Source organism: Platichthys flesus, chromosome 11 (assembly GCF_949316205.1).
Source record: "Platichthys flesus chromosome 11, fPlaFle2.1, whole genome shotgun sequence".
In the NCBI taxonomy this organism is placed as follows: domain Eukaryota; kingdom Metazoa; phylum Chordata; class Actinopteri; order Pleuronectiformes; family Pleuronectidae; genus Platichthys; species Platichthys flesus.
Window position 1 is genome coordinate 9,849,501 of NC_084955.1, and position 19,115 is coordinate 9,868,615.

Below are 19,115 nucleotides of genomic sequence, written 5' to 3' on the forward strand. Positions count from 1 at the left end.
CGTATTAGACTTGAAGGACAACCTATATTGCTCCAGATGTTCAAAAAATTGCAAAAGTGATTGAACATCTTGTTATTTTCTTTTACAGATATGGGAAGATTGTATCAACAAAGGCCATCCTGGACAAGAACACCAATCAATGCAAAGGTGAGTGAGCATCCAGTGAATTAACCCAGTGTGGTTAACTGTCCCCCTACAGGGTCTTCTACACCTCACAAACTCAGATGTTCATACGAGATCTGAGTCTGCAAAACATCAATTGAGGATTGCTTGAACTTGGCAGAACAACCAGTGCACGACAATCAGAGGGAGTTGTTCTGTTTTTATAAGTCCCTTCCTCTTTAACTGCTTTGAATCTCCAATTATTCAATGCCCAAAGGTTTTTACAATGGGCTCAAATGTCTTTCAACAAACAGGGTGGTGTCAAATCCAAACAGATTACTTCAACGTGCGTGAGCTACCCACATGTCCAGTCTTGTGTTGTGTATGTATGGATGTGGGTTCCATAATGATCTGGCCATCCTTTTCTCTGTCTAAATAATACTCAGAGCTAAACAGCTTTTGAAAGCAAGATGTTCGCATTTTGTTTTCATTGGCCAAATCATAAAAGTGGAGTGCATTGAACAAGAGCGGCAATGTGTTTGAAATTGTCTCTGTGGTGAACAAGGCCCACTCAAGTGGCTTGTGATGAGGGTCTGCTTGATTGTTGGAGTGGTCTCACCAAAGCTCTAATCAATATGATTGTAGTCGCCTGCCTGTGAAGAGGCTCTGCAAGAACACGTGTTCGCCATGATTGCATTTCATCTGCCAGGGCTGCTCTCGAAGGTGCACTGACACGGTTTAGGACAACAGCACACACGCCCTGTAATCAGCATATCAACTCCAATAGAGAGAGTTAGGGGAAAGCCAGTCTGATTGATACTGATGGCAAACATGTAAATGTAAATTCTAAGACTTAATGTGCTCTGATTGCAGTCCTACATGACTTAGCATTATAATGAGGAAACTAAACTTCTGTGAATCTCCACTGAAAACTGCTTTACCTCAGTTATTATCTTGGATCTTTCTAATTTCTTAAATATTTTCATATACATAAATTTATTTTAATCACGTAATATGCCCAATATGATTTGGTTATTGTGTTTACATATTGCTTTCATTGTTTTTATACTTTATATTGTTTATTGCATATCTGTTCATCATCGGCTTTACATTTATGAAGTAGAATTTCTTATATGAGTACTTGATATGGATATTTGGATTCTAATCAGGGCATATTTGAAACAGAGAGCTTGCACTCCATTGCATTCCCTAAATAAAAGCTTGAATGAATCAATGAAACTAGCTTTTTAGATATCCTATAAACTTCAGAAAATTACCATTTATCATAAATGTATATCTATATTTGTTTGTGGCATAGATCTCAGTGAGCTGCACTCTTGAACTGAAATGTTCATTCATTACAGTGAACATAGAATCTTTAGCTTACTTTTAATCAGTTGCAAATTCAGTATCATGTTACTATTCAACAGCAGAAAATCGTTCCTAGAAAAGAAATCTATTTGATTGACTTTCATCACAGCCAATTTGCTAAATACACTGTCCAGCAGTTTGAGCTTATTCCTTTATCTTTTAGGGAAACAAGTATTGTGACTCTGTTCAATATGAATGCCAAACAGTTGGGGGGGATTAGTGTCAGGGCTAAAAGCTGGAGACATTGAAAGGACATTGGTAAGTACAGAGCGACAGACAAGAAAACTATAAAAAGGGACTAATCAAAATACCGCCATATACTTTCTGCTTTGACCTTCATCTGTAAAGTGTCAACAAAGGTCTGTGTGCATGCAGCCTTGAATTAAAGACAGTGACAAGTATGTTTATGCAGAAACTATTGATGTATAAACAGAACCGCCTTTCTCCTGGACTTCTCCCACATAAGAAGCTCAACGATTGAAAGTCAATGGCAATTTTGATAATGCACTGAAAACAGCCATGACTAAGGCCCTGCTTTTTTTAATGAGATACAGGTCATCCAATGCTCTGCAGTGTCATTTGCCTCAGACTCAAGCAGCGAGTTGACAGCCTGGTTTAATCACTTTCACTCACATTTTGTGCTCTAACGTGGGCGGACTAACAATCAATACAGACCCAGAGTTTGAATTTGTTGCTTGAGGAGTTACCTGAGCAGCTCCGAGAATGAGCCGTTGTATGTGTGCGCATAAATCATATGCTCGAGAAAAAAGAAAGCTAAAGAATTTCAAGGGCAAAAGATAAATGATTCAGAAATGTTGCTACCTCCTGAAAGGAGTAAGAAGAGTGCCTTAAAGTGCCTTAAGTGTGTGTGCGTGTGTGTGCTCCAACTAGAGGAGTTTATTCATTTCAATATTTTTTTGAATCTATTTGTATGGTTGCTCATCATTGTTATTCACCAGAATAATTGAAATGTCATTTTGCAGAGGAAGCACAATGTTTACTTGCAGTGACAGATGAAAAACATTTTTAAACAATTGAAAGATTTGTTTTCTCGACAATCAGTGAACTTAGCTGATGTGTTTGCCTATTTGATATCTGTGCGTATAGGAATACACAAGATCCTGGCACTAAATTCCAGACGTGGGTTTTATGAATACTAAACCATAGTGAGATGGTTTTAAAATGCAAACCCATACTCCCAGCTATAAATTCATGCTTATTGTTTAATGCACAAAATACCCAGAATGCTGCAGCTTCAGCTGCATAGGCAGTTTTTACAGCCTGTGACCCCACGATCAGATTCACTGCCTGCAATGTAGATTTCATACATCTCTTAGCCACAACATTAACACTGGTAGCTGGTTGTAATGTTGCTGATCGGTGTGCATCTCTCAGCCAGTAGTTAACCCACAATGAAGAAGTTTCATTATCAGTCGGCCATTAGAATGCCTTACAACCGGATAAGTGTTGGTTTGATTGCAATGACAATCAGTGGGGACGAGATAAGTGCTTAGCGTGACTAAGAGAGTACAAATTGGCACAGAGCGTTCTTTTGGAAAAGGGGAGGGGTGGATGGGAGGAGGCACAGGGACACTGGAGGGGAGGAGGGTAAAAATAACCAGGAGCTGACAAAAAAGGAAGGGGACCCTTTGTAACTGATGAAGTATCAGACAGAGAAGAATGAGAGTTGGAGAATGTGATAGATCATAAGCTGCTTTCAGAATGCCCTGAAGTGTGGTCGTTTTCCTGGAATTTTCCAAAGGGTCTGGACATGACAACGCACATGTCCGAGTCAGTTGCTCTGGACATTTTCTGGAAGTTTTCTTGCTTGCCCCCTTGTTCAAATGTCTGGGAAATGTACGAGTGAGAATACAGCAGAAAAAATGTCCAGAAAATCCACAGGAGGCGAGGGATCATGTTGCTTTAACAGAGGCGCAAGACTACAAAATACTAAACCAGGGGTGTCCAAACTACGGCCCACGGGCCATCTGCAGCCCGCCTTCCATTTTATATTGGCCCGCCTCAAATACAAATTAAAAAATTAAAAATTAAAAATTAAACAATTTAGTAGCACTTCAATGGCACTTAATTATAGCACTTTGTAGTTTTACTCTATTTTTGAAGATATTGCACTTTCTTGATTCTTTATGTTCTGGGTTTGTACCCTTGAATGCACTTATTGTAAGTCCCTCAGACCCCCCCCCCCCCCCATATATATATATATATATATATATATATATCAGGATGAAAGGGAGGAGATTCAAGAGCTTTACGTGATGAGGGCTAATGTAGATGTTGATGTGCTGCAAACAAAAACATGTGATTTCCGTGGTGTACATCAAAGGTCCTTTCCTGCCTACAGGTGCCATCCCTATAGCTTTACAGTACATTTCCTTTTTATGGTGAACAATTCTGCTCCGAGCAATCTACTGCTGTGATCTTCAAGGAAAACTCCCCATGAAAATGTCCCGACTTGAATTCCTGGACATCACGTCTGAAAAGGGGCTTTATAGAGACAGGACAATACATCAAGTCTAGACAGGGTTATTGTTAGATCTTTTCGCAGACTGCTGTTGTCATGTGACGACCTTGTGATTCCAATTTCGGTCATGCTTTTACTTTACCTAAATTATTTTGTTGTCTTCAGAAATGTGAGGATTCCTGGGCTTTTAAGGTCTCATCAAGCCTCATTCAATTAAAGAAAAAATGCACTCTCTTCAAGGCTTCTTGCTACTTTGGCCCTGAAATGTGAATGTCTCCCTTTGGAATAATATCATTCCAAGGGCCCATATTTTACACCTTTCTGGGACTTAATTGAGGTATGGTCCCCTCAGATGTAATATCAGTGGTTTAAAGTAAAAAAAAAGCTGCAATGTGTATTTCCATGTCCTCTCTTCTGTCTCTCTCTGGAGCTGCAGACTGTTATTTATGAGCCCCTCCTCTGATTGGCTGCCTGCAATTTCGGGTACTAAAAGCCCAGAATATATGTTTTACACAATATGGGCCCTTTAATATTTAAATGTATTATACATAGATATATTGAAAACAGTAGATTGAAAACTACTGTTTAATTAATCATCATTGAAGTGGCCAAAGAAAGCAAATCTTTGAGTTACTTCTTTGAAATAATAAAAAATAGATTCCCTTTATGAAGTCTTCAGCCGTGAAGCAGGTAGAGGCTCAGTGTTAAATACACTGACAGTTTTCTATTTAGCAGCGTGGGAGCTCTGGGGGAGGGAGAGGCCACAGAGAACAGGATGGAGGAAGGAAGGGAGAGGAAACCACTTAAGATTGTAAAGGATTTCCATTTCCCAAAGACAGGCGCCCTCCCTCTCAGTGTCTCCATGTCTCCTGCCCGCTCCCGGTCTCCCTCCCTCCCTCCCTCACTCTCCTGTTGCTCATCTCATTTTTTGTACTCTTTCACTCTCTCTCTCTCTTTCTGCCTGACAGTCTCTCACTCTCCCCCCTGACTCACTGCCCCTCCTTCCATTCCTCCTTTGGCTCCATCTCTCTGTTTCCTCTGTACTCGGTTTGCCTATTCTAATGGCCCAAGGCCAGGAACTCTGGGAGCTCAGGAGATTAGATGGAAGCTTGGGAAGTGTGTGTGTGTGTGCATGTGTGTGTGCATGTGTGCGTGCGTGCGTGCGTGCGTGCGAGTGTGTGAGAGTGTGTGCGCTTCTTAATAAAACATTTTTTTCTGTTTTCATTCACGAGTGTAATATTTGCCCGGCTCGACTGAGCAAGATGAATTGTCATGTCTGTGTCATCATTAGGCCACGGAGGGGAGAGACAGGGCACACATGGGGAGGATTATATAATTCGGAGATCTTACTTTCTCTCTTCCGCTCTCTTGAAATATCCTTATCATTTTGCTGAGGAGAGCTATCATTTACATCCGCAGGAGATAAGATTTCTTTCTGAATTAAAAGAGTGTCGGTTTTATATGAAATCATACAAATTATACATTAGGCAGAAGTAGCACTTTGTCAAACTGTCCATCACCTTGGACGGCAGGCATCTGCTCACAGCCTAGGCAACCTGAAGTGTCCTTGAGCAAAACAATGAATCCCTGCCAGCGTCTGTCGTGTGTTCTGTTGCCGATACTTGACCTCCGCCCTCCCTGAAGAAAAAGGGCAATTACATCTTCAGAATACACAGATCTCACCTTGAGCAATGAATGGCGTCAAAACAATGGCACACTCTCTTCAAGGCTAATGTTCACACCAAACTAGTCATGGAGATGAACACAGGGACAAACCAATCCAGCTATAGAAGAGTGAATTGTATCTGGCAGTAGGTGTCATGTGTCTTTTCTCAAGCCTGCTCTCAAACATCTCTGAATGTGAGGACTGACTGAAATGTGCAGAGCAAAGCTGGATAATGTGCCAACCTCTACAACAGCTCAATATCTTATTTAGAGAGCATGTCCAAGGCTCCTGAGACATGGACTCTGGTGCAGTAATATTAAGGACACATTTGATATGATACCTGCAAATTACTGCAAACAGAGCAGCTAAAAGAAGTGGCTTCTGCTTACACTGCAGAATAAGGTTTAAGCCATACTACTATGTGTTCATTTGAAAATAACATCTTTGAACTAAAACATTGTCTGTCCACAGGGCTCCTTATCAGTTCTAATCCCTGTCCATACTAACACTCGCCCTCGTACACTAGCCATGCGCATGCCAGGTTACACAGGAATGGCTTGAATAAAAGCTTGTCTCCTGCCCATGTGAGCAGTTGTATCATTGTAGAATTTATCGGCTGTTAACAAAGACAACAGGGTCAGCGATGCTCGCGATTGATTATTTATGTGTCAGAGTAGCTAAGGCTAATGCCGGTTGTTTTCTTCTGGAGGAGGGTCATGTGATAGGAGCCTGACGACTCTGCGAAGGCTACGTCAAGACCGATTCAGCAGTTTCTACCCGTCCACACTAACAGCCCCAAAGTTAACAAACTAAAACAGGGCCAGGAGTTCCCTAACATCTCAGTTCTATTGGCTGTAAAATTCCAAAGTAATGTGACTGTGTATCCGGAGCACGGTTGGGGCATCCCAGTGTGGATGTAGCCTAAAGTCTAAAGCCTCTAGCTTTTTATACAAACAAATATGATTTGCCATTCCTAGTTTAGTGCGTTGATAAGATAATTTCTTAGTAGAGCACAAGTTATTACATTTTGTGTTTTGCTCGCTTTTGTGAATATAATGTAACACTGTAAAGAAAAAAATATAAATTTGGATAAATTCGGCTCATATGTAAGTCATACGTACACGTCCAGGGTATCTCTAAAAACAGCAGCAGTAGTTCTGACTATGAATTATATTTGCTAACTGTTATTTTATTTCTGTGAGAAAAACATTTATACTTCTGCTTTCCTGGTTGAATTATTAAAACATTGGCTGTTAGGTGGGGCCTAATTTAATAAATCAAAGAACCTACTTAATAAATGAGGCACTCTAAATGAGTCAGTTTAGTGTCACTGCTGCTGTCTGTGAGCGTTATGCTATTTTGTACATGTTCTTTGTTTTGTGTCGAGACCGATTGATCTCAATAATGGGCTGAAACTCATCTGGAATATGTTGAGCTCTGATAAAGCTTTGAGACATTAATATCTTGTACCACTGGTACACAGACAACTCTTATTTCTTTGCTGTCACATTTAAACACATTTTTTTAAATGCAGTCCTTGCATTTATTTTGTATTTAACACATAAATGCAATTCATCTCTGCTTCAACAACCATGTGCACCAGCGATCAATGGTGAAGCTGCTGCCATCAAATAAAAGGTGCCTGTTTTGGACTGAATTATCCATCGTGAGCCATGTATCTTCCCACTAATTACATGGGCCGTCTATGGTTAAACAAACACCCATTAGCTGAAGTGTGGAATGTGAGGGATGTGGAACTTTTTAAGATTTTTGTCGAATTAAATGTGAATCTCGCCAGACGACAGATGAATACTTTATGTGCATGCTCAATTAGTTCAAGTGTTCTGGTGTGGCGCTAATTAGGTAAAGATAGATTAAGTACAAAAACAGCGAGTGCTTGTGTATGTGACGTGTGAGTGTGTAAGCATACTTTTCGCTAGTGTGTACACATAATTTGTGAATTTTTGTTTGCTCATATGTTTACGGCGGTTTGCCACAGTCTAAAAGTGTGCACATCACATGCGTATGGGCCGTAGTAAGAATTTGCATGTGTGTTATCCTATTTTGGCTAAATTATGGGTTTCTCATTACCAACAGGATAAATATTTGTGTGTGCTGCACAGATCTCGCTGTGAAAGCAGCTTGCAGCCTTTGAACAACCATAAAGTAAATAGAAACAAATCAACTGCTTATCAGCAAAACTGAGCAAGGCTCTGAATTCTGGAAAAAACAAGAGAGACAAGAACAGATGCTAGGAATGAAGAGAGAGGAAGTGTTTTCCTCATTCTGTACATGTTTACATTTAGGATTTTGATGAGAGGCTTTTGAAATGCGAATCATTTAATTGTGTTAACATGCAGCCCACTCAAAACTACAGCTGGAATTCCAGCGTGGAATGCATGTGTGTCAGTATCTCTCCTGTTATTTGCCTCACACACACACACACACACACACACACACATACACACACACACACACACACACACACACACACACACAAACTGTCATCACACAGGCTGTGTCTTCTTCCTTCCTTGTGTCTTTTTGACATCTCCAGCTCCACCCATGTGACCCAGTAGAAAAAAAGTTGTATATCTAAAGGCCAACGATGATACAGTTAAAGTGTGTGCTCAGACCTTTTGTCCTTCCCTGTTTCCTATAGGACTCAAACTAGATCCCTAGATACCATTAAACAGATATACTGTCCACACATACACATGCACACACACACTCTAATTGCTGAATAAAATTTAGAGAATTGTACAAGATGTCACTGGTGCAGAGGCATCCAGTATTGACCACCACTATAGGAGCACGATGACTTAGAGTAGCAGAGAGATAAAATTAGCTCACATGGAACACAGCGGGGTATTAAATGTCACACAAGAGGAAGTAAAACCTAAGGATTGTTCATTATTGGGTCTCTATACACATGGTATATAATATGTGCGCAACTACAGACAATGTTAGGGAGCAGTTACCATTATGGACATACACCCAAAGACATTATTAGAGTAATAATTTTAGCACAAAGAGCTGTAATGAACTGTGCATAAACTTGTGCAGACATTAGAAGATCTTTTGGATCATAAACAAGATATCAAGAGTTACTGTTATGACACCAATTCTGTTGATGCTGTGTGCTAAAACCAATTTAATGGAGGGAACTTGCGGCCTTCATTAAATACATGACCTGACTTGATTTTTACACATTTATTGGATTAGTGTGGCACTGAAATACAGCAACGGCTTCACAGAAATGAACACTGACTGTGTTTCTCAGTTATATCAAGACCAACATGAACTTCTATCCCCTCTATTTTTGATCCTTTGTATCCTTTTTACCCCACCCTTCCTTGCCTCTGATTTAACACTATCGTCTGTGTTTAACAGGCTACGGCTTTGTGGACTTCGACAGCCCTGCAGCAGCCCAGAAGGCTGTGGCCTCGCTCAAAGCCAGTGGAGTCCAGGCACAGATGGCAAAGGTAAGCTTCAACCCGCCCTTCACTCTGCTCTGCTTTACTTGTTTTTTTACAGAGGTGTTTGAATTTCCTGTGGTACAGAATAATCCAGCTAGATTCAGTCATTGCCTGCAAGCTGATGGTGATGATGATAAAGGCGGTGGATGTTATCTGTGGTCATAATAATAATAATAGGGACAATGGTGTGATGTCGGTAATAACTGGGTTATCAGTTTTTCTGTTACATTGACTGATGTGAGACTGATAGCTGCAGCTTTGATTAAGCCAATGGAGAGATTATTGATTCAGCCCATATAGAGTTATTGATTAATGACTATGGCCATGATGAGATTATTGATCAAATCCTTGAAAAGATTGGAGTAGGGATAGAACAGATGAGCTGATCTCCTTCCTTTACTCTTATGACTTTTTTTCTGGTGTTTCTTTCCATAGTGTTTCATTATTTAGGCCCCTAATGTTAGGCCCGAGTAAATAAGGCTTTTTTTGGAGGGGCTAGACAAGCTTGAAAGCTCCTGACACATTGCACATGCATGTATTATAAGGGCTTTCAAAATTGCTCTAAGGCCCACCATTTGGTAGACTCATGTAACAGGCCAAAACCTACAAAAAAGTCAGTTGGGAACCTGCCATTTTAAATTAAAAGGTTCAGTGTGTAGAAACTAGTGATACTGGTGAAGTTGCAGGTTGTAGCAGAATTTAATAATGTTTCACATGTATTTATTAACATGAATGACATCAGTCTACAGTAGCAACAAACTGGCCATGAACCTGCTGCTTGCAAAAGCATTATACAGGTTACTCAGCAGTGTGCGTGTGTGTGTGTGTGTGTGTGTGTGTGTGGGGGGGGGCATAACTAGCAGATGTGGTCAACAATGCTGTACCAAAACACGTGGGCTCAACCAGCACAATGACATTATAGTTCTATGTGTGTGTTTGTGTGTGAGGGAGACACTGAATAGCCTGCCTCGCTCTCAGATTTATTAGGGCTGTATCACTGCATGCTTCTAGTTATAAATGAGAGGAGTGCAATTAAAATGGGCCAGTCTTCAGGCAGAGGGAGCATCCCATTGAATTAAATAGCAGCAAGCCTCTGAGCAACCTTTGCCATGCTCTTCCATTAAACCTCTTTTCATTAGACTTCCATCTCTTATTTTGTTTCTAACGGCTTGGAGGGGTGCGTTTGGAAGAGCAGTGTTGATGTGTTTAGCTGTTATTAAAGAGAGAAGAGCCCTCGACTCCTTGGAGATTGAGTTTTCCGGAGGGATGGAAGGGAAGCCAAGAAGTCAATTCCAAATGAAATTACACAGACTTCTTACTGTTTTATGAACTAATTATGCACAGAGATGCTGATGTCTTGTCTAACTTTAGCGAATCAGGGTGCAACAAGGAAGTCAGTTTCACTGATGTTGAATTTCTATCTCGAACATAATGTTTTGTAAGACGGGCGACTTAATTAGGGTTTGACAAAGTCTTGGTTTTTAAGACATTCACTACCAATTACACTGACTGAGACAAATTTGTCAAAGTGGAAAATCATGCCATGCAAGATCTCACATCTTTGTCAGAGTAGACTCAGGTTCTCAGGTTAGCTCGGTCACAAACCTTTGTTCTTGGTTCTTATCTGCTTGAGTTAAAAGCTTTACTACCAGAGAGAGAATGGCTGTAGAGACGAGAAGAAGAGGTGAATAGCTTTTGTGAAAGAGTGATGAGACGTTTAAGAAAGGAATATAATTGTTTTTTGGGCGGAGTAGAGGTATAGTTTGTGTACAGCTACACTGATCTGACCTTGAACATGGCTTCTTAGCCTGACATGGACTGAAACGTTGGATCAAACTCTTTGAATGAGATGTAGTAATGTGTCATGATGCTGGTTAAAGATAATGCTTCCAATACAATATTCTTTATTAGCATATACTTTATAAGATTAGAATATAAACAGAACAACCTAATTTCCATGTTAAAAGATGTCTACAATAGAAAAAAAGAGCTACTACTACAATAAACTGTGTTCTATAGCAAACTAATGGTTTTGTTGAGAGCATGGTTTAAGTTTGTAGTAAAAGATACAATCACACACTTCAGTCTTAACATTTTACCTCCATTAGATGGAAACAATGGACACAGCACATCTGACATTTCCTCTAGATTTCTACTTCACACACACAAAAGTAAAAAAACATCTCCAGAGAGCAGGGTTAAAACCTGGGGTTGTTCCTGCTCACGTAGAAGTGGTAATATAATCTAACCTTGAGTATGTGAAAGGGGATGTGACAGATTCGATTAGAGTGAGAATTTGGTGAGAAAAACATTTCTGCTGGGTCAATGAAAAAGAGGGGGAACTATGTAAACACAATGAATAGAGTTTTAAGTCAGTTATAACACAAGTTATATACATGACCACCCTGTGATTGGGTGCTGCTTTGCAGGCTAAACGCAGGGCAAAACGTTTGGAGCAGCTGTATATCTCTTTAGGGTAGGTCTGATAATTCGACCTCAACATTTGCCACGAGCAGAGTAACTCCCTCTGTCCATTGTCTTCTGCTTATCCAGGCTTGGATCGCCAAGTAGGGTCTCCCAGACATCCCTCTCACTAGTCGTGCTTTCTAGCTCTTCCTGGGAGATCCTGAGGCATTTCCAGGCCAGGTGGGATATGTAGTCCCTCCAGATGGTTTAGGGTCTCATCCTGGGTCTAATCCCAGTTGGGCGTGGCCTGAAAACCTCCAATGTCGGAACTACTCACATTATTGCTGAGGCTGAAACCGCAAAGCCCACGGAGAAAATGAATTTAGTCTTTTTCTATTCTTGACCTTGTCGTTTTGGTCACTAAGTAGAGCCTGTGACCAAAGTTAAGGTTTGAAACATAGATCGAAACCTTTGCCCTGCTGCTCAGCTCCTTCTCCACCTAAACGGTCTGGTACAACATCGGCATTACTGTGGATGTTGTACCAGACTCACCTGTCAAACTCATGCTCCATCTTCCCATCACTCGTGAACCAGACACTGAGATACTTAAACTCATCCACTTGGGGCAGCAAGTGGAGTATCTTACTTAAGAATTAATTGAAACATATCAGCAGAAAGATAAGACTACTGTTGGTGTGTTAACACTAACACTCACTGTGAGAAAACCTTTATTTATGTAACCCTGCAGCTTTCACCGACATCTAATTTGTGATAGTTGCATGTTTTGATTTGTGAAAACAGACGATACTAGAAGAAAATACAACAAGACAGAATGTGAAGAGAGACAAAGCTGTGAAGAGGGAAGAAGCTGTGTGTCTTCCACTCACTTCCTCAATCTTCTTGGTAATTAGCGTTGACCTGAAAGATGATTACTGCTGCAGCTGTACTGCCTGTTTCTCGCCTGCGCTCTCAATTCCCTGCATCATGCCCACCGTCCCTCATTGTATCTATCTGGATCCCCATTCAACACTTTAAGTCTTAAACTCCCTGAGTCTGAGGATGACTTGTATGATTTACTTTACGCAGGTATGATGAGGGTATGATCCGTGTGTGGGTTTTTTTTGGTAGATATTTTTTTGGTAGTCTGTTGTTATTGACAGGATAGGAAGTGTGAGGTGGTGATAGAGCGTAGTGGAAGACAGGCAAAGCCAAAAGGCTGAATTTTGAGTGAGTGTGTGTGTGTGTGTGTGTGTGTGTGTGTGTGTGTGTGTGTGTGTGTGTGTTTGTGTGTGTGTGTGTGTCATTACAAAAGACTGATCTTCCTAAGGAAAGGCATTCTGCAATAGAAAAATAATGTGTATTCAAATTCCTATTTGGCACATTTTTACAATGCAAACACAAAACACAGACTTTATTATGCATACTGTATACGCACTTTGTGTGTGTGTGTGAATAATAACAGTTACAGGAGACCAAGGTCACTATGCTAATTAGAGAAATGGTACCACTGGCAGTGACACTTCACACCTCCCTCCCTTTTTCTCTCCCTTTCTTCTTCTCCCCTCTACTTTGTCCTTGGAACCTTCTGCCTTTCACTCCCATTCTTTGTGTCTCTTCCCTTTTTTTGCTCCACTCTTCATATGACCCCCTGCAACCTTCCCTCCTCATCCTCTCTTCTGTACCTTTTTTTCTCCTCACCCCCTCCCAACCTGTTCGAGGATGTAGGTGGATATGTGCGTGCGTGTGTGTGTCTGTGTGTGTATTTTCCTCCTCCAGAGTCATTAGTTACAGGGTTGAGTGAGGACAGAGAATGAAGGATAGAGAGAGGGAGAGTGGAGGGAAGTGTGTGTGGGTTGAGAGGCGAAGGGTGTATTAGAAAAGTGAGAGAGAACACACAAATACACACATCGAATGAACTTCATTGCATGACAGTCATTTATCAGCCCTGAATAAACTCATAAAGCCTTTGATTTGGTTAGTCTTTCTTTCTTTCCTTCTTTTCTTTCTTTCTTTCTTTCTTTCTCTTTTCTTCCTTGCATCCTTCCTTCATATTCTTCATATTCCTCATCTTGCGTGTGTGTCTGATAAAAGCCAGATGCCTGATGTTCTCTTCACTGGGCTTACTGATGTATCCAGTGTGTGCTAGCTTCCTGCCCTGTGCACATATGTGTGAGTGCTGCTGGTATCTGCCTGTATAGTGTGTGTGTGTGTGTGTTTGTAAGAGTGTGTGACAGCTGAGGTTAGTGATGGGAAGAGGAGGACAACAGAGCCGACTGAGACAGAAAAAAGATGAGACAAAAACACAGACAGGAAGATGCGAGAATTGCTCTCCTTCTCACCCTGCTTGTCTATCATTCTCATCATTTTCTTTACTGAACCTGTGTCACCCTCTTTTATTCCCCCACCTCTGTTTTTAATTTTCCTCATCTTTCATCCCGATTGATCAAATGTGTTTGTTTCCTTCTTCATTTTTATTTTACTCTTCTCCGTTTCCACTTTTTCCTTTGCCTCATCTCACTCTTCTCAGTTTCTCTCATTTCATACAATAGCTGTGTCCCAATTCGGCGGAAACAGTCTATGCAGCCGAAGCAAAATGAGACGGCCTGCTCTTCGGAGACTTTCCGTCACCAAAGTGTCTCACCCTCAGCACTGTCGCCTAGCAACAGAGCTGCAGCTGGACAAGAGGACAAAGTTTAAAAGCCCATTGTTTTTTTAACATGTGTACCGTTAGCTGAATGGTTGAAGCCTGGCCCTACATTTTGTCACTGAAGCGCAATGAATCCTGGGATAGTTTGGCCCTAGCAGGATCCGCCCGTTGCTTGGTGATGAGAGCATGCATATGTTGCTCACATTTGAAGGAGCATTTGGGAAAGCCAGTTGTGAAGTAAGACACACCAGTATGTATATATATGTATAGTTGTATGCACGATGTGATATTTGGTAGTACTTAAGCAAACTTTATGATAGATTATCATCAATAGAAAATGCAGGACCTACAGTTAAAGTGCTCTTGTGATTTGTCTTCTGTCTTCTGTTTTTTAAGAACGACTGCTCTCATATCCCTCTACACCTACTAAAACAGGTCCATTGTGTTGCATTAGGAAGGAGATGTATTGTGTAGCTCTATATCTGCCACAATGTTGACTGCAAACTTGACTGTAGACAGTTGGAAATGATTCAAATCAAACTGGAACCAAAAGTTTCTCTTTTGGTGTAAAGAAATATAAACTTTAATCACAATGTAGCTACAGTTGCAATCAGAAATATTCAACCCCCCAAAGATTTTAAGGATTTATCAATTAAAGTAGACAGAATCTTGTTCTTTGATCAAGATTCTGCTTCGGATGCCTTCTTTATGAGTTGAGTGATGAAGAAAATCAACACGGAAAATGCATGATGTAGTATTTGTGTGTAGCAGTATATTTTGTTAAGATAGCCATGTCACAATTATTCAACCCCTATATAATATTGTTGTTTTTAAAGCTTTTTTTGTCCTAAAGTTGAGTTGAAACATTAAGCCTTTGGGAACTCTATACTGATCCTTCATTTGCTTCAGCTGGGATGCATATATAAACCCCACCCATGAAGGTATTCAAGGTGAGTTGCAATCATGGGAAAGACAAAGGAGCTTACACAAAAGCTGAGAGAGGAGATTATTTCATCACACCTGAAACGCCTTGGGTAGAAGAAGAATTCCCAAAAAAATGATATTCCGAGAGACACAATTGGGAACATTATAAGGAAGTTTACAACTGATGGAGCAGCTTCAAACATGCCTGGCCGTGGAAGAAAGCCCAGCATTTCATCAAGGACCCTCAGCAACTTAGTCAGAACAACTCAGATAAATCCCTGTGTGACTGCAAGACACCTACAGGATGACCTGATGAAGGCTGGTACAAGTGCTGCAGTGGCAACTATAAGACATGCACTGAATAATAAAGGACTTAATGGACGGCTCCAAAACTGGAACTGTTTGGACGTATGGACCAGCGGTATGTCTGGCGTGTGAAAGGCCAGGCTTAGGACCAGAAGAATACCATCCCCATAGTCCAGCATGGAGGTTGGTCAAAGATGATGTTGGGCTGTTTTTCTGTGGCAGGAACTAGCAATCTTTATTGTGTACATGGCATCATGGATTCACAGAAATACCAGGCCATTTTAAAGAGGAATGTGATTCCTTCTGTTGACAAATTGAACCTTGGTGATCATTGGACTTTCCAGCAAGACAATGATCCAAAGCAAAATCTCCAAGTCCACCAAAGCTTGGTTGAGAAAAAGATCCTGGAACGTCCTGGAGTTGCATTCACAGTGACCAGATTCAAAATTGATTGAAAATCTTCGGTGGGATTTAAAGAAGGCAGTTTCAGCATGGAAGCCATCAAACATCACTGATCTAGAGACTTTTGCACTTGAAAAATGGGCAAAGATTCCAATCGAGAGGTGTAAGAAGCTTGTCCGCACTTACCGAAAACATTTTTTAGAAGTTATAAAAGCTAGAGGATGCACCACAAAGTACTGAAGCTGGGGGGTTGAATAATACTGCACATGCACATGTGTTGAAAGAGTTACATTTTTCATTTGAACTTCAAAGTTAAGTCAACTTCTGTTGTCAAAATAACTAAAATACGCATCAATAAATATCTTTTGTTGTTTGATGAGTTTTTTTTGTCATTTATTGTCATTATCTGTCATTCACATCACTATAATGTCTATTGAGGTGAGGGGGTTGAATATTTCTGATTGCAAATGTATGGTTGTCATTTTTTTTACCTTTCAAAAGAGGATAAAATCGTTTTTGGGACATGTGTGTGGAAACAACCAGCTCTTATAACATGTGCTATGACATGATAGATGGCTAGTGCTGTCTATCCTCTGCAGTCTGTATATGTAACTCTGTGATTAAAACCCTGACCAGAATGAATGTAGTCACAGAGTGCCTCAATGTTAAACAAGACTCTTGGCCAATAATGTGTCTGCAGTGCATTAAATCACAAGTTAATATTCACGTTGGAATCAGATCTCAACAGTTCTTAGAGGTCTTATTCTCTGAATGGTGTGAGAAGCAAAAATAAGTCCAGCGTGCTGTAGAGAGAAATGCTCCGATGGTGGAAGAGGTCAGAGGAAAATAGCCAGACTCATTGGATCTGACAAGAAGCCTACAGCTACTCAGATAACCGCTCTTTACAACAGTGGTGAGGGGAGAACGCACAACACAAGACTTGGGGCCTTGAGACGGTAAGGGTGCAGGAGAGACAGATACCCAAACTGGACAGGTGAAGACTGATCTTTTGTGTCTGGATGTTGAGGCTGCAGATGGTAGAGACAGAATTACTCCTCGGCTGCATTAATCCGTGAGGGTGCATATGGTGTGGGTGAAGTTGTCTCTGCCCACTTTGGGGCCCTTTCCAATCCATCACTCAGTCTTAGTCTGAGTATCGTTGCTGATGTGCATCCCTTTGTGGCCACAATCTAACATCTTCTAATGGCTTCTTCCACTTCTGTTTGATAATGCATTATGTCACAAAGCACAAGTCGTCCCTTCCTGTTTTAAATGAACATGACAACAATTCAATGTGATGTGTAATGGTGTTTCTTTGTGATGACAAGATTTCTTTCTTTAGAAAGAGGTTGCTCCTTTGCTTCCCAAGACACCACACCCACCAAATACCATGTCACTAGAAAGGCCAAACTTTTTTAAACTCTTCTGACCAAGACAATCTCCTGTGAAGCGAAAGCGTGTCTTCTCTACAACATTATTTTATAATGCTCCACATATTTGTTAAAAAGTATTAACAAATCTATTTTAGACCAGACATTTGATTAATTATAATGTTCTTTGCTTCCCCAAGAGATCCATTCTTGTGTCTGGTTCAAGGCAGAGTTGACATTGTAAAATACAAATAATGAATCGCATTCGGTTTTGAAAGTGGAGGGCAGCAGAGTGACCAAGGACGTGACTGTGTGTGTGTGTGTGTGTGTGTGTGTGTGTGTGTGTGTGTGTGTGTGTGTGTGTGTGTGTGTGTGTGTGTGTGTGTGTGTGTGTGCGTGTGTGTGCGTATTCAGCAGCTCCGAAAATGAAAGCAAAGCACATGAAAGCGGTGTGCACACGTTGTACCCTTCTGTGTGAACCTGTGTCTTTTTGTGAGGCCGGACCACCTCGGGTCCAACAAAAGCAGGAGGAGGACAATGAGGAGAAGGAGGAAAGAAAGGCAGAGAGAAGAGAGGAGTGGGAGGGAGCCAGACTGAGTGAAACCCAATCGAATTAAATGTAATCTGGCCTGAATGTGCACAACCATCAGCTGCTCTCCAATCTTATTAACCCTGCATTACCAGTGTGTGTGTGTATGTCCGTCTGTTTGTGTGTGTCTGTGTGTGCTTGCATGTGTGTGCGTGTGTATCTTTTTGTGTGGAGAGAGATTGAGGAGGTAAATGGATAAGCGAGAAAGAAAAGCAAAGTGATGGACGGGATGGGAGGAAGAGAGTGTGAAAGGCAGAGGGATGGAGAAGAAAATGAAGATGAATATGGGGTGTGGGTGATTAATGTGCCTCTGTGGCTTAGCTGATGAGAAAATATTCCTCATCATAACCATAATCATGATAATTTCCTGTGACACTTAGCGGTGTCTTTATATTTGCTGCATTAGCTTGTGTATTTTACCATCAAAAGGGACTGCATGTGCACAACAACCAGTTATACAATGCTGCAAAGTGAATGCTACTTAGGGGATAAAAGAACCAGGGGAATAAAAAGAAGACTATTTTTCAAACCAGTTTTTGGCTGCTACAACAACAGAGCTTGGTTCATATCGAAACGCCTACATTTCCCTTGTTATGCAGATGACACCCAGCTGTACCTCTTATGCAGATGGCACATTATCACTCAGTTTAATTTAAGGAATGTCATGTTGACCCAAAGGCCTAGATGAACCATACCTTCTGACTTTTAAATTCAGACAAAACCAAAGTCAGTGTACGTAAAAGAGAAACATTTTCAACCAGAAAGTTTCCTTCGCTGGCATTAGCTCAACCCTCAGCTCTACAGTAAGATTTGATATGAATTGAATGCAAAACAATTTGATTAATATCTGTTCCTGGCAAAACTGTACTCCAGACCAACAAAAAACCTAACTGTAGTTTCCGTAAGGACATCGGGAAACACCGTCAAATTACTCAAAAAGTCTTCCACCAACACTGCTTCCTTCAAGTGCTTCTTTAGCTACTTATTACAGCACTTATATGACAGTGTGTGTACTTTGGCATAGATCCTAATGCTTGGAATCCATGCTACAACAAATATAAGAAGAAGCACATAATGTGTTTTCACGATACATTGACAATTCAGCCGTATAACACAGTTTCACAATCACAAGGTGGAAATTCCCCCTATGTCTGTAACACGGTAGGTTTCCTCTATCCATCCTCTGTTCTGCTATTTTCCAGGACATCAGCTTGCTGTGTTTATCCAGTGTGAAGCAGCATATTAAAGCTTCAGTGATATGCAGCCAAGAGCCATCCATCCATCCAAGGGTCCTGACTCATAAATACTTGATGCAATGTGTTTATTAAAAATGATGATTTTAGCACTTGAGACTGAAGTCGTGCCTTCTCT

The 19,115-nt window shown here is 40.9% G+C and overlaps 1 protein-coding gene across 1 annotated transcript in view; it reads left to right on the forward strand.

Moving 5' to 3' along the window:
• Positions 1–19,115, forward strand: part of LOC133965188 (RNA-binding motif, single-stranded-interacting protein 3-like) — a 120,514-nt gene that overhangs the window by 45,832 nt on the left and 55,567 nt on the right. The window contains exons 3-4 of the mRNA XM_062399617.1: positions 89–147; positions 9,015–9,106. Of these exons, the coding sequence (XP_062255601.1) occupies positions 89–147; positions 9,015–9,106 (151 nt within the window). The remainder of the gene's footprint in view (positions 1–88; positions 148–9,014; positions 9,107–19,115) is intronic.